This window comes from Salvelinus sp. IW2-2015, unplaced genomic scaffold (assembly GCF_002910315.2).
Source record: "Salvelinus sp. IW2-2015 unplaced genomic scaffold, ASM291031v2 Un_scaffold2800, whole genome shotgun sequence".
Classification (NCBI taxonomy): Eukaryota; Metazoa; Chordata; class Actinopteri; order Salmoniformes; family Salmonidae; genus Salvelinus; species Salvelinus sp. IW2-2015.
This window is the reverse complement of record NW_019944101.1, coordinates 41,529-61,855: the sequence shown is the minus strand read 5'-3', so window position 1 is coordinate 61,855 and position 20,327 is coordinate 41,529. Positions and strand designations below refer to the sequence as shown.

At 41.2% G+C, this 20,327-nt stretch overlaps 1 protein-coding gene and 1 pseudogene across 1 annotated transcript in view; one reads left to right on the top strand and one right to left on the bottom strand.

Moving 5' to 3' along the window:
• LOC112074756 (calmodulin-regulated spectrin-associated protein 2-like) overlaps positions 1-2,302 on the bottom strand; it is a 21,801-nt gene extending 19,499 nt beyond the window's left edge. The window contains exon 1 of the mRNA XM_024141865.2: positions 1,678-2,302. Coding sequence (XP_023997633.1) covers positions 1,678-1,810 — 133 coding nt within the window. The 5' untranslated portion in view covers positions 1,811-2,302. The remainder of the gene's footprint in view (positions 1-1,677) is intronic.
• Positions 2,303-11,770: 9,468 nt separating this feature from the next.
• LOC139025517 (NLR family CARD domain-containing protein 3-like) lies at positions 11,771-13,418 on the top strand (annotated as a pseudogene).
• The last annotated feature ends 6,909 nt before the right edge of the window (positions 13,419-20,327 follow it).

Below are 20,327 nucleotides of genomic sequence, written 5' to 3'. Positions count from 1 at the left end.
CTCAGTTGAAAACTCCTCTCAAACATCACCCAAACTCATGGGACTACCTTGTACAGCTTAACCATGTTAGCCTCAATACTTTTCTGACGCTCATATTGCCTTTTTGCACCGTTACCATACCTGAATTAATAGGGTAAAAATGATGAGAAGGAGAAACCGTCTTGTTTTCCAGAACTTAGTCGTTCTCCATAATGAAGAATGAAATTGTTAAACTATCTCACTAACTCACTTCGACATTGTTTTGACTGACTTAGTGTTTTTCTTTTGTTGTTTTTGTATAACGTACTTTGAGGTCACTGATCCTCCACCTGATGTGGTGGAAGTTGTCGAACCACCTTCAGACACGGACTGAGAAGGATGTGGAGGTTTTTGACCAGGTAAAAATGATTGTCCGCTGTTAATTGATTCTTCTGTCTTTTCCTTGAGATATATAAGAGATGTATTTGTAATAATATGAAATATAATTGCATTTATTTCTATGATCAATCAAGGTGAGACTGAACATGGACAGGGTGCGTGAGAAGGAGAGCCACCTGAGAAGAATCAAGGGGACCAAGTGCTTGGACATCTGGGCGAATGACTTGGCTTGGAAGAAGGACGAAAGGAAGGCGAGACCCGGGAAAGCTTCCTGTGCTTAGCTGGGATCAACATCCGTTAAGGTGAATATAAAAATATCAGATAACTATTTGCATTTTCTGCTTCGTGGTGGGCGGCATCACCATGCTGTCAGCAGTACCAACACTGGCCAAGGGGTTTCTCCAAATAGTCAATCTCAAGGCTAACCACTGGGTCACGTTAAGTAACCACCACTTCCAGGTAGGTACTGTTAAGTTGTATGACTCCAGTGGTCATGACACCACCCTGGAGTTTCTCTCACAACTCATCTCTATCTTTTCCAGGGACCAGCCCTTACCAACCCCACTGACATCAACAAATAGATCGCTATCCTTTCTTTTCTGTCCTCCGTTAACTTCTTTGGGCTGCAAGCCCGAAGTCGGGCACAATATGACAACAGCCACTTCAAGTGCAGGGCGCGAAATTCAAAATATATCTTTTAGAAATATTTAACTTTCACACATTAACAAGTCCAATACAGCAAATGAAAGATAAACATCTTGTGAATCCAGCCAACATGTCCGATTTTTTAAATGTTTTACAGCGAAAACACCACGTATCTTTATGTTAGCTCACCACCAAATACAAAAAAGCACAGACATTTTTCACAGCACAGGTGGCTTGCACAAAACCAACCAAACTAACCAAGAACCAACCAAACTAACCAAGAAACAACTTCATCAGATGACAGTCTTATAACATGTTATACAATAAATCTATGTTTTGTTCGAAAAATGTGCATATTTGAGGTATAAATCATAGTTTTACATTGCAGCTACAATTGGTATAGCACCGAAGCAGCTACAACAATTACAGAGACCAAATTGAAATACCTAAATACTCATCATAAAACATTTATGAAAAATACATGGTGTACNTTTTTCGAATAAAATCTAATTATTCCATTGTTATTAACAGTAAATATCCATGATTCTGTCCAATAGACGCCCTGGGGAAAACGTGCACTTTCCCCGTTATAGCCCACGGACACCGGCCAACTGCATCAATAACGGGAGAAACGTCAACCGGTAAATCGCCCATGATAAATAAAGCCCATTTTACCTGCGGATCCGTATGACTTCGCCAGTAYCCACCGGACACTGGCGCACACCTTGGCTCGGTTGAAGTCGTACTGATCCAACGGTTTAATCTCCGGTACCGTGGATGTCTTCCTCATCTCACCTGCATCCTCCATAGCCCCACCAGTCCACCCCGCCGTTCCGGGAAGGAAGGATGGAGAGCCGAGGAGAGGAAGGGAGGAGGGAGGAGTGCACGCGATCTACAAAGAGGGGTGTTACCGCAGCAGCAGCTGCCAGCTTAAGAAATAAAAAATATAACAACAGCGATTTAAATCCTAATTGTTGCTGTGTTGTGGCGCATAATTGCTGTGACTGCTGTGCTGAGACCGTCTATGTCACCACGGCCTGATAATTAAGGTGTTGGTCCTTATTGCCYCTGCGAGCAATGCGCGGTCACTTGCTGCGTTGGCATCAGTGGGCTTGGGGATGATGAGTTGTAGTGGTATACTGATCCACGGAGACAACCGCTTTTCGGGAAGTTATTTCCATTCTTTCTGCTRTGCGAAGCTGTTCCATCACAGTAGTCCCCATGCAGTAGACTGCTGCACACGCATCCAGATGTAGGAGAGCCGCCACACATTGATTGACCTAGTTTTCAGGTGCTGCTGTAGCCAACGGTCCTGTATGGGGGGTGATAAGGGACATATATAAGCCTAGGCAACCCGTACCACCTGACATGATACAAACGCCTTATTAACATCTGCGATGTCTCCAAATAGTCAATCTCAAGGCTAACCACTGGGTCACGTTAAGTAACCGCCACTTCCAGGTAGGTACTGTTAAGGTGGATGACTCCAGTGGTCATGACACCACCCTGGAGTTTCTCTCATAACTCATCTCTCTATCTTTTCCAGGGACCATCCCTTACCAACCCCCACTGACATCAAAAATTAGACAGGTATCCTTTCTTTTCTGTCCTTCATTAACATTATTGCATGTCTAATCAAACATTTAAATTAAATCATTCAATAACTGTATTTTTACATACCTGATAATCATTTAACCTGTGTGTTTGCTTGTTTACGTTTGTCTCCTACCTTGTTCCCTTTACTCTGCTCCTGTTCTCCAGGACCTAGGGGTTCTGCCTAACACCCAGACATGGATCCACCTGATGTCCTCCATTACAAACCACCCTCCAACTGTTCATTACATCAGCTACAAGTTGTCATTATCTGCTAAGAAAGAGCAAGACAACTATCATACTGGGCACAATGTGAGCTGAACAGATTAGCTATAAAAACACTATCACTGCAAACACTCAGAACAAAGAGGGCAGCAGCMCCTGGACATTGCAGTTTCCCTCTTCGAGTCGACAACCTGTTGAAAAACAGGCAGAACCTCCCATCCACACAATACTTCCCTCCTCTCTATTCCACACACCAGATTTTTGTATTTCAGTCTATGATTTCCATGTGAGTGTACAAAAAAATCAGAAAGTAAATTGACACACATGTACCAAAAAAAGATCAATGGTTATGTATTAAAATCTAAAATATTGCTAGATTGGTTTTCACAGCTGTTTCATARGGTGTTCGTTATTGTAAATTGTAACGTATCCCMTGATGGTATTTGTTAGTTCAACATGATTCATTGTATCATAAGACATGCAATATATATATTCAACCACAAGGGTGTACTAATGAGCTATGATTAAACAAAATCATAATTAAGGTCTAAAATGATTTCAGTGTAGATAAGGGAATGCCTGTTTAAAATGAAAACATGCCAGCCAGACAAGCCAGTGTATGAATCACTGTATGTGATTCAAATGTATTTGCATATGAATGGAGTGGAAATTTGCTCACTTTCTGATCTGTAAGGTAAGTAGCATTAATGTGTGTGTGGAGGGCACTGAAATGATATTATGTTTACCCTGATGCCTGTTTATTCATTAAAAGCAGAAGATYGTAAATAACATTAATCACAATAGTTAGCCTATGCAAATGAATAGGAATACATTTAGCCTAATTGGTCATAAATATGACGTGGGGGAAATTCGGGATCCTCGTCAGGCTTTTTGTTTGTCAATTCCAGATTATATATAGGTATTCGTGTGTATCAAATTTGTAGGCAATTGTGGGCTAAATCAATGACAAACAGCTTAAAATGTTCAGGCTTCATCATATCATTGTGCATTCAAAACAAGCCTGTTTTCGTTCCGTTTAGTCTAAGGATATGCGTAAGAATGCAACCGCACTGGAATAGCCTGATTCAATGGGATTCTCCTGAATAATACATGTTTTTATCTGTTAAGCTGTTTGGTCGATGCATAGACCCATACCGATTCTAACTACTTGCTATTTTGCATTAGGCATTAGTTCTACATTGCAGAGCATTTAATAAACCAACCACATTTTCCTTTGATGTTTAGGCTGCGCAAGATCTTCGATAGGCTAGTAGACTGTGGAAATAACAGTGGAGTTTTATCATTGTTATAGCCTTGTACGCTTATAAAATCTGGACCGTTGCTTTTCCTATGTTTAAGCCAACAAGTGGTAGCATATGCTTTTTGCACGTCTCTATAACAAGGCCCATATCCTCACATACCCTCTCAATTCAACCCTGCTTTTATCCATAAAACATCTCTACAAGAAATGTATAGGACAAAGAATTGCATCTGTTAATCCGGTAAACTGGGAAATGGGGAGAAAACGAGGTCAAATCATGACATCAGTGGTTTCAGGTCAGAGAAAAGATGCCAGAGATTCAGAGTTGGATGACTGTTAAAACAAAACAAAAATCCCTCTGAGCTCGTTTTTTCAGAGTTCCCATTGTCTCTTGAACGCACTGAAGTCGGAAGTCAGAGATTGCTGACTTGTGAGTTGTTTTGAATGCGCCACTAGAGACCTAGGCTACCTCCAAAACAAGAAATGAAAGGGGATACCTATCAGTTGTGTGCCTTCCGCATTAACCCAACCCCTCTGAATCAGAGAGGTGCGGGAGGATGCCTTAACGAAATCCATATATTCAATCACCGGGAACAGTGCCTTGCTCAGGCAAAACAACAACAAAAAAGTTTCTTGTCAGCTTTGGGATTCGATCTAGCAACATTTTGGTTACTGTCCCAATGCTCTAACCATTAGGCTACCAAGAAACCCTTATTTTGTATTGATGTGAGAAATAGGTATATCTACACAGTAATGGTGGCTGCTGATATCAACTAGCCTAATAATTTTTGCTTTGAGGTGATAGGCCTATTTTAACTAAATCGACAAATGAAATTGATGAACTAAACAGACACTTAAACTAACACCTAAAACATGTAGACGTTTTTAAGGCGTTCATGGTAAGATCATTCATAACAAAACTGACACGTGACACGTGACGCACGTGAACACTACGTCTACATATGTGTACGTGTCACTTACGTGAACACGTCCGCAGTTTGACGCCTTAGAAACAAACTTGTCCCATTGACAGTCCATATTAATTAATGGCATTATTTTATGGCGCTAGGAAGACTTTAGGTGGCTTGGTGAGAGGCATCAGTAGCTTCACGAGGCTTAATTCTGGCATGAATCACCCCCCATAGTCCAGCGACCAATCGTACATGAGAACGAGACACAGTAACAGAGAAGGGCGGGTTCTTATGATTTCCTGACAAGCCCAGCCCGTTTCCAATTCTTCTGCCTCAAGGGCTATTATATTCATTAACGTCATGGATAGGACTATTGTTGACCTATTTAACTAGTCATAGACAAATACAGAACGAGGCTATTATCGGTTAATGTCCCACAAAAAGAGTAAGTAACTTTGACGTTAACTTCAAAATTCGCAAATAGCGCTCAACAAGGAAGTAAAAACGAAAGACCATCAAAAGAATGCCAGACGAAGAAACAATTATCAGGTGAATCTTTTTTTCTTCATCTTTAGGTAGGAGGACAGACTTAGTCTACTTATGCCATATAATACAGTGTATCTCTTCTCTAGGCAGGTTTCTATGGAGTATCGACAAAAGCCATGTCGGACAAAAAAATATATAAATAATTGCGTCATGTGTAACGGAAACGCAGATATAGGAGACGTTTTCAAAAGATCGACGTGTGGATTTTTCTTTTGTTGGACTTTATTTGACAAAGTATGATGGAAACGATGTTTCTTGAATAAATGATAATACCGAATAGGCTACTTTTGAAGGTACGCAGGGCACGTGATGTCATCATGTAACTTTAAGCGCCACTTCCAACTATGAAAAATAATTTATTAACAGGACAAGGATTGTTCCGACTTTAAAGAATCCTGAATTGCTTCGCCTTGCTTTCTTCTGGTGGCTGGCAAGTTTCACCGTTACATTTTTCAAGATCTAATAGAGTGCACGTTTCAGCATGGCACGGGCCGGGCATACGTTGGCACATGAGAATGATTAGAATATGGCAAATATTAGTCAATTATTGCATTCTATCCATGCTGGCTTTCGCAGGCTACCTGAGACATGAAACCGATAGGTGGAAGGCAGACAGGTACCTGAGACATGAAACAGATAGGTGAGGGCAACAGGCTACCTGAGACATGAAACAGATAGGTGGAGGGCACACATTCATTAATGCGCATTTTATTTTAGGTGTGATGTCATTACGCAAAGCTATTTTTATTGAGACAAGATAGTTAATTGGAAACGCACCCTAGCAGGCAATGTCGAATCAATTTTCTATGCGAACTTTCTAAATGTTGACAACAACAAAAAATTTGACAAGTTAATAGAAACATAAGCTAGGTTTCCATCAAATTGGCGACAGATTTTAATGTGAATATTGTAATATCTGCATAAAAACAATATGCGCATTTCCCCCGATCAAATTGACTTGTTGTGGACAGTGGCGATTTTAGCATGTACATTTTGTGTGGGCAAAAAAACTAAATATTTTGGTGCATGTCAGCAAAGCCATTACACAACACAACTGTAAACAATACATTCATTCACTATAACGGTGACAAACGGTGGCCACAAAGTGTTACGACCTACATAAAGCTACAACTTACCACTGCTACACCTGGCTATCAGCGGAGCCTGTTCTGGCACAAACATTCAGCCTCATTTACTGCTTTTTAAAAAACATAGCTGATATGGCTGACTTGCTTAAACAAATGTGGTTTCTACTGACAATTAAGATGTACAAACTATGACATAAGGGACGATAAGCGGCAATCCATAATTTCGATAATACAATAATGAGCAATCTAGGACTGACGTAGTCAATTATACTATTTGTTAAGCGCTTTGAAATGTACAGCAACAGTATTCAGAACATGGGCCATTCTTACAGTTCTTCCCTGTACACCAAGTCAGGTGTAGGATAAATAAAGAGAACATACAAGCAGACAATGAAAGCTCTTACAATATTAGATGATTACATTTCTCGAAACAGGTTATAGGCTACATATGCACCACCAAGTCAGAACAGTAACGTTTGGTGAAATTAAGAGGTGAAAATAGACCAAATTATTAGGGGAGTTACATGGCTACTAACATCTTACTACACAACATACACTTAGTATTACTTCTTAGCTACAGTATACATATCTCCCTGGCATATTACACCATTTATGCAGCAGATATAAGACATTTTGAATCACCTTGTTGTGCTGTGCTCACTTGAACAAAGTGGTGGCGCGGCGGGCCTTCGTGACAAATTTTGTCATCAAAGAAAGAGAAAGAGGCCGGATTTACAATTCCGAATTGGATGACCATTCAAAACGTATTTCCCTGTCAGAGCTCGATTATTCCCACTTCCCAGTTGCATGCTTGCAGTTAGCCACGTCTCCGATTCCTTCCTAACCACTCTTTGTTGAGTTTGCGATTTCCAACTTGTTGTGTAATGTTTATGGCCGATGAGCACCGATACGTTTACCATAATGTCATTTCCTTGACGTCTCTTATCAAAGGACACCTTTTATCTTTTCTCAAATTCCTCGTCTTTGATTTTCTACAAAGACACTGAGCCTTTTTATCAAATGATTTATGAGACTGGAGAACACATTGGGAGGATTCTTAGACATTTCTCCATACAGAACCTTCTAGATCCTTCCCGTCTGCGATTATGGACTGCCCTTTTCAATTCAAACCACAGGTTTTTAATCTGGGTTCTAGTCCGGAGACTGAGATGCCATTTTAAGGCAGCAAAAATGTGGAAAAAGTTCAAGCGGGTGTGGACTCTCTATAGGCACTGTAGATGGACTCACTCTGTGTGAAATTAGGGGTAGACATGGTGTTTGAATGACTACACCTTCCTCTGTCCCCCATACATATAACATCTGTAAGGTCACTCAGTCAACTATTAAATTTCAAGCACAGATTTAACATCAAAGACCAGAGAGCTTTTCAAAAGCCTCATAAAGAAGGATATGATTTGTAGATGGGTAACAATACCAATCAGACACTGAATATCTCTTTAAGCATGGTCAAGTTAATCATGATGCTGTGGATGATGATATTAAACCACCTAGACACATCAAATGCACGGTCGTCATTCTGAAATGAGCTGAAGGACAGGAAGGAGACCATTGTGATTTTAAAACAGTTACAAAGTGCAATGGCTGTGATGGGAGAGAACTGAGGATGTAGCAACAACATCGTAGTGACGCCACAATAATGACCTAAATAACAGAGTGAAAAGAAGAATACAAATATACAAGAAAAAAATATTCCCAAAATATGCACACAAGGCACTAAAGTTCATCTGAAGAAGAAAAAAATACTTTTTGGCCTAAATTAAAAACCTTGGGCGGCAGGTAGCCTAGTGGTTAGAGCAGTGGACTAGTCACCAAAAGGTTGCAAGATCAAATCCCTGAGCTGACAAGGCAAAACAATCTGTTGTTCTGCCCCTGAACAAGGCAGTTAACCCACTGTTCCTAGGCTTTCATTGAAAATAAGAATTTGTTCTAAACTGACTTGCCTAGTAAATAAAGATCATTTTTATTTTATGTTTAGGGTAACTGCCTCCTTATTTTCCAGCATGGTGGCCCTGCATCATGGTATGGGTATGCTTGTCATTGGCAAAAACTGAGGAGTTTTCAAGATGTGTGGTGGAGCTAAGCAGAGGCAAAATCCTAGAGAAAAACCTGGTTCAGTCTGCTTTCCAGCAGACACTGGGAGAGGAATTCACCTTTCAGCCGGACAATAACCCTCAACACAAAGCCGAATATACACTTGAGTTGCTTATCAAGAAGACAGTGAATGTTCCTGAGTTTGACTTAAATATGCTTGAAAATCTATGGCAAAATAAAAATAAATTGCTGTCTTAGTCATGACCCCAACACTTTGACAGAGCTTGAATAATTTTTTAAAAGAATAATGGACAAAATTGCACAATCTAGGTGTGCAAAGCTCTTATGAGACTTACCTAAGACTCACAGATGTAATCACTGCCAAAGGTGCTTCTAACATGTATTGACTCATTGGGGTGAAAACTTATCAAGGTATATTAGGGTTATTTTTCCTCATCTTAAAAAAAAATGTAAAGACTTTTCCACTTTGACATTACAGAGTATTTTTGTACTTAAACTCATTGTAACACAATAAAATGTAAGAAATCCAAGGGGGGGGGGGTGTAGACTTCCTATATGCACTGAATGTACAATATTGGAAAGTATTTTCAGTGGTAGATTTCCAAAACATCTGGATATAAAGCCATGGAAAAGTAGATCTGGACGTGAATCAGTAACCAGAGCAGTAATATGAAACACATTTTCAAGAGGACCAGGGGGATTAATCTTTTTTATTTTTTAAAGGTGAAAGGTCAAGAGAATCCACTGCACTTGCCTGTAGATCTGTAGCTCATATGGATAGGAGGATTGAAAATTAGACCATAAATATTAATGTAAAATCAGTTAAATGAAAATGGCCATTCTAATGGTGGAGGGAGGTCAGTAGGTGGTTTTAGAGGATTGTAATGGTGTACTATAGAGGAGGGAGTCAGTAGGTGGTTTAGAGGATTGTAATGGGTGTACTATAGAGGAGGAGGTCAGTAAGTGGTTTTAGAGGATTGTAATGGTTGTACTATAGAGGAGGGAGGTCAGTAGGTGGTTTAAGGATTGTAATGGTGTACTATAGAGAGAGGGAGTAGGGTTTTAGAGGATTGTAATGGGTTGTACTATAGAGGAGGGAGGTCAGTAGGTGGTTTTAGAGGATTGTAATGGTGTACTATAGAGGAGGGAGGTCAGTAGGTGGTTTTAGAGGATTGTAATGGTGTACTATAGAGGAGGAGGTCAGTAGTGGTTTTAGAGGATTTTAGATGTATATGTTGTTGGACAGCTGGAAGCGATTTGAAAATTGGATCTCCACGTGATTTAATAACCACAGCTGTAAAAGGATGAATATGAATGAATTTTGAAAAAGTAATACACTTTGATAATGTGATTGGAAGCTATTAAAAATGATGATTATGGGCCTCCTGAGTGCGCAGCGGTCTGCGTTACAATAAGAATTGCTTACTACAGATCCCGTCGATTACGGTGTGTGTTGCAGGCCGCGACCGGGAGACCCATGAGGCGACACACAATGGCCAATGTCGTCCGGGTAGGGAGGGTTTGACCGGCCGGGATGTCCTTGTCCCATCGCGCTCTAGCGACTCCTGTGGCGGGCCGCGCGATGCACACTGACACGGTCGCCAGGTGTTTCCTTCCGTCACATTGGTGCGTCTGGCATCCGGGTTAAGCGTGCATTGTGTCAAGAAGCGGTGCGGCTTGCGCGGTTGTGTTTCGGAGGACACGCGGCTCTCGACCTTCACCTCTCCCGAGTTTGTATGGGAGTTGCAGCGATGGGACAAGACTGGTCCCTGTGTATATGATAAAGCCACTAGTCTGTACTGCAGTCCCTTGTGTATTGATAAAGCCACTAGTCTGTACTGCAGTCCCTGTGTGATATGATAAAGCCACTAGTCTGGACTGCAGGTCCCTGTGTGATATGATAAAGCCACTAGTCTGTACTGCAGGTCCCTGTGTGTGATATGATAAAGCCACTAGTCTGTACTGCAGGTCCCTGTGTGATATGATAAAAGCCACTAGTCTGTACTGCAGGTCCCTGTGTGATATGATAAAGCCACTAGTCTGTACTGCAGGTCCCTGTGTGTTATGATAAAGCCACTAGTCTGTACTGCAGGCCCTGTGTGATATGATAAAGCCACTAGTCTGTACTGCAGGTCCCTGTGTGTTATGATAAAGCCTCTAGTCTGTACTGCAGGTCCCTGTGTGTTATGATAAAAGCCCTAGTCTGTACTGCAGGTCCCTGTTGATATGATAAAGCCACTAGTCTGTACTGCAGGTCCCTGTGTTTATGATAAAGCCACTAGTCCTGTACTGCAGGTCCCTGTGTTTATTGGATAAGCCACTAGTCTGTACTGCAGGTCCCTGTGTGATATGATAAAGCCACTAGTCTGTACTGCAGGTCCCTGTGTGTTATGATAAAGCCACTAGCAGTCTGTAAGATTTCAAGTCATTTCAACGAATTGAATATAGGACATAAATATTTACAATGATCTTACCTTGTCATAACCAATAAGCTAAGAACCTATTAGCATACTCAAATGTTTTTGTTGTTAAACTTACTCGTTATGTTGTCTCTCTGTCTCTCTCAGGGGGAGGACACTGACTGTCTGATATCATCGATCAGACTCCTCAGTCTCTCGCTCCAGCCCAGCATTCTGGTCCTTCGTCCTCCATTACGTCTCAACCTGCCCCTCCACCGTCCTCCATCATGGCTCAACCTGCCCATCCACCGTCCTCCATCATGGCTCAACCTGCCCATCCACCGTCCTCCATTATGGCTCAACCTGCCCATCCACCGTCCTCCATTATGGCTCAGGGTGGTTCTGTTGTCGTTGCACCCCAGCTTGTTGGCTGCATTGTTGCAGGTTCAGTTCATCACAACATCAATATTATTATGCCTTCACATGGTGCTGGTAAGACAATTCTTTATTGTTATTTTTGTAGCTCAACAAAAACAAGACCAGTTATTACAGAAATGTTGATTAGTTAATATGCAGTGTCCCTGTCAAATAATACAATTAAGCTAATATGTTGTGTTCTGAAAGGGTACGACAGTACGACAGGTATTTGTAAGTTGTATTCTTCAAGAATCAATGGGTATACAGTATATAATTAATTTTAAAGTCCAAAATTGGATGTACCAATTGTAGACTAACACAGACACACAAACACAKTCATAAAGTACGCCCATGCAGGAAATTGGACTTTGAAACCAGTAACTGAAGGTATTGTGTTCGTTAAGTTACTGAATACTGCAGATTAAAATACTGAAGTAAAGATACTTTATACATCCAACGACACTATCAATTTTCTTTCCTCATTAGATGAAGAGCTGCCAAAAGTCAAGGACAAACAAAGCTCCAACATGAAGAAGAAGTTTGGGAGCATCTTTGAGGGGCTTGGAAAACGGGGAAACCAACATTGCTTGACAAGATTACACAGAGCTCTACATCACAGCTGGGGAGAGTGAAGGGGTTAATAAAGAGCATGAGGTATGGCAGATTGAAGATACGGCTCGGACCAAAGCATTTCAAGACGATGCAATCAACTGCAATGACATCTTTAGATCTTTAGAACCGAAGACAGAGGAACATAATGACAAATCCCAATCCAAACAAGAGGTACCCATCAGAACTGTGCTGACAAATGGCATCGCTGGCATCGGAAAAACAGTCTCAGTGCAGAAGTTTATCCTTGACTGGGCAGAAGGAATAGCCAATCAGGATGTAGATTTTGTCTTCGACTTCCATTTAGGGACTTGAATTTGATCAAAGATGACTGCAATCTCTTGAAACTCCTGAGTGACTTCCACCCTGAACTAACAGATATGCAGGACGCAAAGAAGGTGGTCGACGGTAAAGTTGTATTCATCTTTGATGGCCTCGATGAAAGCCAACTTCCACTGTGTTTCCATAACAACAAGAGGTTGTCTAATGTAACCGAGAAACATCAGTGGACATGCTGCTGACAAACCTCATCAAGGGGAATATGCTTCCTGAAGCTCTCCTCTGGATAACCTCCCGACCAGCAGCAGTTGATAAGATACCCTCGACTGTTTTGACCGTGTCACTGAAGTTCGAGGATTCAACGACCCACAGAAAGAAGAATACTTCAAGAAGAGATTCAGTGATGATGAGAACCTGGCCACAAAATCATCTCCCACATAAAGACATCAAGAAGCCTCCACATCATGTGCCACATACCGTTCTTCTGTTGATTACTGCCATGGTTTTTGGAAAATGTTGAGCAAAATGACCATGGAAAAGTCCCTCTGACTGAGATTACATTCGCTTCCTACTCACTCTGACAAACATGAAGAACAAGAAATATAATGGGAAAAACGAACCAATCCTCGTAATCTGTCAGAGCCTGACGTACAGATCATTCTGAAACTTGGAAAACTAGCCTTCCAAAACCTGGCAAAGAGCAATTTGGTGTTTTCTGAAGACTATTGAGAGAGTGTGGCATTGATGTCAATGAAGCCTTCTTCTCTCAGGGATGTGCACAGAGATCTTCAGAGAGGAGGACTCTATGTTTCAAGCAAAGATGTACAGCTTTGTGCATCTCACCATTCAAGAGTTCTTTGCAGCACTCTATGTTGCTTCCTCATATGCCAGTGAAAATGTCAACCCATTTTGTTTAAGAGACTACCAAGAGCTACCAAGAAAAAATTACAGTGTTTCTGGAGACACATATTTTGGAGACGGGATGATACTACAGGATGATGACTCAGGGAGATGACTGCAGGGAGGATGACTGCAGGGAGGATGACTGCAGGGATATGACTGCAGGAGGATGACTGGCAGGGCAGGATGACTCAGGGAGGATGACTTCAGGGAGGATGACTCAGGAGAGATGACTTAAGCGAGGATGACTTCAGGGATGCTGACTGCAGGGACGATGATACAGGGAACATGACTGCAGGGATGCTGACTCAGGGATGCTGACTTCAGGGATGCTGACTGCAGGGATGATGACTACAGGGGATATGACTTCAGGATGCTGACTTCGGGGATGCTGACTTCGGGGGTTATGACTTCGGGATGCTGACTTCAGGGATGATGACTGAAGGGAGGATGACTTAAGGGATGATGACTTAAGGATAATGACTGCAGGGATAATGACTCAGGGATGATGACTTCAGGATATGACTGAAGGAGGATGACTGAAGGGAGATGACTGAAGGGAGGATGACTGCAGGAGATGACATGCAGGGATGATGACTGCAGGATGATGACTACAGGGAGATGACTTCAGGAGATGCTGACTGCAGGGATGATGACTGCAGGGATGATGACTGGAGGGAGGATTGACTGAAGGGAGGATGACTGCAGGGAGGATGACTTAAGGGATGATGACTACAGGGATGATGACTGCAGGGAGGATGACTTCAGGGATGATGACTTCAAGGATGATGACTGCTGGGATGATGACTACAGGGATGATGACTGCAGGGATGATGACTGCAGGGATGATGACTCAGGGATGATGACTGCAGGGATGATGACTGCAGGATGATGACTGAAGGGATGATGACTACTGGGATGATGACTGCGAGGATGATGACTTCAGGGATTGATGACTGCAGGGATGATGACTGCAGGGATGATGACTCGAAGGGAATGGACTACTGGATGATGACTGCAGGACGATGACTGCAGGGATGATGGGCTAGTGACAGTGATGAGGGCTACAGGGATGATAGCTGGAGCGAGGATGAAGACTACAGGCCACAACACAGAGGTCTCAGCAGCTACAGAAAACATTGCATGACTTGCATAGGAGTGCGGTGGATGAATCTTTGAACAGCGAGACCGGTCACCTAGACCTCTTCCTCCGCTTCCTTCTGGGCATCTCACTGGAGTCCAATCAGATACTCTTGAAAAGCCTAAAGCTCCAGACGAGGGAGACCAGAGAGCATCCAGAAGACCATCCAGTACATCAAAGATAGACTTTCAGACAAAAAACAAAGACAATATCCCTCCCCAGAGAGAGTGCATCAATCTCTTTCTCTGTTTGATTGAGTTGAACGATACCTTGTTTGTGAATTAAATTAACCTCTTAATAAATGGATCACTAGTCACCTTCAATAATGCCACATTAATAATGTTTACGTATCTTACATTACTCATATCACATGTATGTACTGTATTTTATACCATTTACTGCACCTTGCCTATGCTAATCGGCCATCCTCATCCATATACTTATATGTACATATTCTCTTTCACCCCTTTAGATTTGTGTGTATTAGGTAGTTGTTGGGGAATTGTTAGATTACTGTATTAGGTAGTTGATGGGAATTGTTAGATTACCTGTTAGATATTATTGCACTGTCGGAACTAGAAGCACAAGCATTTCGCTACACTCGCATTAACATCTGCTAACCATGTGTATGTGAGCAATAAAATTGATTTGATTTGATTTGAAATTTGATTTGGTACGGCTAAGAAAGAGAAAAACACTCTCAGGCTCATCGACTGTAGTCAGTGCAAGAGGGCCAACTGACAAATACGGCTGTGTAAGATGGCAGCCTGACTTTCCCACAGAAGAAACGGAAGAAACTTTGGAGGCAAAGCGTAAGGAAATGGAGCAGCGTTATTCCAGAGAAGGACCAGCAGAGGTGACAGAGGACAACTCTCGCAGCTCATGCAAGCAACATTTACTTACAGCGCTGTGCCATCAACGCTAGTCCAGCATTTAAGAAATTTAAGTTTAAGTTTATTTAATATTTAATTTAAGCCGAGCTGAGGAGTAAGTGGCCATACCTTTTCACACAGAAGGAACTCTACAACCACTTCAAGTTACTGGCAGTGGTCTCAATCCTGGGAAAAATGGATGCAACGATGGCGAGAAAATAAAAAGATTTATCATCCAATACTTCCGCTACAAACCAACAAATGAAGAGGTTCATCCTGTCAAGTGTCGGGGTAGGTTCCTTGTCAATCATTGGCTTATTGGTGAAATCAGCAGTCAGACAATATCTTCTTTAAGTAAATCAATCAAACCTTTTTTAATGCAACTGCAGACAGAAATGAACAGTGGAAACACAGCATGTATGTTTCAGAGTAAGTTCTGCGACCAAGCAGAGGGCACAGCTGATTATATACATGTGATCACTCCCTGGTGGTGTGATCACCTACATCAATGTAYATGTCCAATGAGTTGAGGTTACCTTAATGCAGATACCTAGAAGAGTAGCTTCTCTAAATTCTAAGTATCATCAGCATGTTCCACTGTCGCACGAGATCAAAGTGGCCAACCTAGACAGTGTTTACTTCACAGCTCTTTACCTAGTTCCAGTTTGTCTCTCGCCTAGCCTGCAGGCACGTTCTTGCAACAGCTAGGGTGTAACCGCAATGACTAATATGGCTACAGTTGAAGTCTGAAGTTTACATACACCTTAGCCAAATACATTTAAACTCAGTTTTTTAAAATTCCTGACATTTAATCCTAATAAAAATCCCCTGTCTTAGGTCAGTTAGGATCACCACTTTATTTTAAGAATGTGAAATGTCAGAATAACGGTAGAGAGAATGATTTATTTCTGCTTTTATTTCTTTCATCACATTCCCAGTGGGTAAGAAGTTTACATACACTCAATTAGTATTTGGTAGAATTGCCTTTAAAATGCTTAACTTGGGTCAAACGTTTCGGGTAGCCTTCCACAAGCTTCCCACAATAAGTTGGCTGAATTTTGGCCCATTCCTCCTGGCAGAGCTGGTGTAACTGAGTCAGGTTTGTAGACAGTGTTTACTTCTCAGCTMTTTACCTAGTTCCGGTCTGTCTCTCGCCCAGCTTGCAGGCACGTTCTTGCAACAGCTAGGGTGTAACCGCAATGACTAATATAGATAGCTTGCATAAGGCAAGATAAGAYGCAGATGAATGTAAAACTCACATCGGCCTGTAGAAGGAATGCATCCACCCTTCCTTTGAAATGGGCCGTCAGCAGGAGGACAACACCAGGCCAACTGCAGTCGCTCCACCCTTTTCAAACCTTGTGTAGGGGAAGGCGGGTCAGAAGGTCCCTAAAGGCTCCTCCTCATTATTGATTTTAAGTGGACTTTAAAAGACTTAATGCCTACAGGCCTTAATCAGATTGGGACAGGCCTCCGACGGTTTCATTCCCCTGTTTTTCTATATGTCTGATCTCTGCCACTGTACCTTGCCAAGTACTTTTTAAAAATTTAAGTTTGGCTAGGAATTGGATCGCTCCCCGAGCTTTCGGGTGGGGGGTAGGTTAACCTCACTTTTCTTTATGCTGTTTTTACACCTTAAGTGTTTGGAAAATGACCAGTATGAACTGAAAATGCGACACATCTGTCCAGAGGAAAGTAATGCCTACTTGGGATGTTTTGAAATGTCTGTGCATTTACTCAATCTTGATTAGGCACACTTATTAAAAGGCTTTGAGTATGTCGTTTTGGGAGGTGCATATTAGAATCTGTGGATAAGACAAATATCCACGAATCTTTATCTAACCATATATCTCACATGAGCCTTAAAAGTCACAATCGACCCTTACCAATACTACGTACTCTGCATTTTAACCTGGAGTGAAGGTAATGACAAGGCCTCCTAAAGATAAGGCCAGGCAGACATGTCGCTCTGTTGAGAGTAGGACTACTCACCTCTCTAGTAGGAAACAAGATATAAATAATAACTATAATTACCACAAAATCTGTTGAGGAGTACGGATACTACCCCTCTTGTAGGAAACAGATGATAATAAATATATATATATATACACAAACTCTGTAGAGTAGGATTACCCTAAGTAGGTAAACAAGTATAAGATTATAAGCAGACAGCTGTGAGGTAGGACTACTTACTAGTAAACAATATAAATAGATAGTTTATATAGTAGTGTACTACACAAAACGTGCTGTTGAGAGTATAGGACTATCTACCCCTCGTTTAGTAGTGAAGACAAGAATATAAATATATATACGTATATACAGTAGACAAACTCTAGTGAGAGTAGTGGACTACTAACCCCTCTTAGTAGGAAACAAGATATAAATATATTATATATATGTACACAAAATCTGTTGAGAGTAGGGGACTACTACACCTCTTAGTAGGAACAAGAGTATAAATATATATAGTAATATACACAAACTCTGTGAGAGTAGGACTACTACCCCTCTTAGTAGAAACAAGATATAAATATATATAATATTATATCAACAAAAATCTGTTGAGAGTAGGACTACTACCCTCTTTAGTAGGAAACAAGATATAAATATATATATATTTACACAAAACATCTGTTGAGAAGTAGGACTACTACCGCCTCTTAGTAGGAAACAAGATATAAATTAATAAATTAATAGCTCAGGACAGTTAATAGACATATCAAAACTTCTGTTGAGAGTAGGACTACTACTCTACTTAGTAGGAAACAAGATATATAATATATATATACACAAAATCTGTTGGAGTAGGACTCTACTTCCCTCTTAGTAGGAACAAGATAATTAAATATATATTATATAAGTATACACAAAATCTGTTTGTGAGTAGAATGACTAACCTAGTTCCTCTTAGTAGGAAACAAGATATAAATATATAATTAATACACAAAACTCTGTTGAGAGTAGGATACAGACCCGTCTTTAGTAGGAAACAGATAAAAAATATATTATATTTATACAAACCTCTGTTTGGAGTAGGACTACTACCTCTTAGTAGGAAAACAAGATATAAAATATTATATACAGTGGAGAAGGAGATTTACGACAAGTATATGATACACTGTACCGATTTTGAAGGTTTTTCTCTAAATTCTGGTTCAGTCTACTCAGCATAGTATAGGGATGCTGTAATATTCTATTTCTAATACGAGCTTTCAAAGGTCTGTGAGAGACGGGAATCTAATAACAAAAATCCAGAAAAACATCTGTAAATGATTTATTTTAAGTAATTAAATTGCATTTTATTGCGTGACATAAGTATTTGATCACCTACCAACCAGTAAGAATTCCGGCTCTCACAGACCTGTTTTTTTTCTTTTAGAAGCCCTCTGTTCTCCACTCATGTACCTGTATTAAAACTGCAACCTGTTTGAACTTGTTACCTGTAATAAACAGACACTGTACAACAACACACTCAATCAAACAGACTCCAATCTTCCACAATGGCCAAGACCAGAGAGCTGTGTATAGGACATCAGGGATAATAATTGTAGACCTGCACAAGGGCTGGGATGGGCTACAGGACAATAGGCAAGCAGCTTGGTGAGAAGGCAACAACTGTTGGCGCAATTATTAGAAAATGGAAGAATGTTCAAAGATGACGGTCATCACCTCGGTCTGGGCTCCATGCAAGATCTCACTCGTGGGCATAATGATCATAAGGAAGGTGAGGGATCAGCTCAGAACTACACAGCAGGCCTGGTCAATGACCTGAAGAGAGCTGGGACCAACAGTCTCAAAGAAAACCATTAGTAAACCACTCACGCTGTCATGAGATTGAATCCTGCAGTCGCACGCAAGGTCCTGCTCAAGCCAGCGCAGTCCAGGCGTCTGAAGTTTGCAATGACCAATCAGTCTGGATGATCCAGAGGGGAATGGAGAAGGTCCATGTGGTCTTGAGTACTGATGAGACAAAATAAGAGCTTTTTGGTCTAAAAACTCCACTCGCCGTGTTTGGAGGAAGAAAGAAGTTGAGTACAACCCAAGAACACCCTGCTAAAGTCGTGAAGCATGGAGGTGGAAACATAATTCTTTGGGATGCTTTTCTGCTCAAGGGGACAGGACGACTGCACCGTTTGAGGGAGGATGGATGGGGCCATGTATCGCGAGATCTTGGCAAAAACCTCTCTCCCACTATAAGAGCATTGAAGATGGTCGTGCTGGATCTTCCAGCATGACAACGACCCGAAAGCACAACAGCCAGGGCAACTAGGAGTGGCTCGTAAGAAGCATCTCAAGGTCCTGGAGTGGCCTAGCCAGTTCTCCAGACCTGAACTCCAATAGAAATCTTTGGAGGGAGCTGACCGTCCGTATTTGCCCACCGACAGCCCGAAACCTGAAGGATCTGGAGAAGGTATGTAATGGAGGAGTGGGCCAAAATCCGCTGCATGTGGTGCAAACCTGGTCAATAACTAAAGGAAACATATGATCTATGTAATTGCAACAAAGGTTCTGTACCAATATTAAGTTCTGCTTTTTCTGATACGTCATCAAATACTTTATGTCACGCAATAAAATGCAATTTAATTATTAAAAATCATACACATGGATTTTTCTGGATTATTGTTTTTAGATTCCGTCTCTCACAGTTGAAGTGTGACCTATGATAAAAATTTACAGTCTTCTCTACATGCTTTCTAGTAGGAAAGACCCTTCAAATCGTCAGTGTATCAAATACTTGTTCTCCCCACTGTAATATACACAAAACAACTCTGTTGTGAGTAGGACTACTACCCCTCTTAGTAGGAAACAAGATATAAATATATATATACAAACAAAACTCTGTTGAGAGTAGGACTACTACCCCTCTTAGTAGGAAACAAGATATAAATATATATATAATATACTATACACAAAATCTGTTTGAGAGTAGGACTACTACCCTCTTAGTAGGAAACAAGATATACATATATATATACACAAAACTCTGTTGAGAGTAGGATACTACTACCTC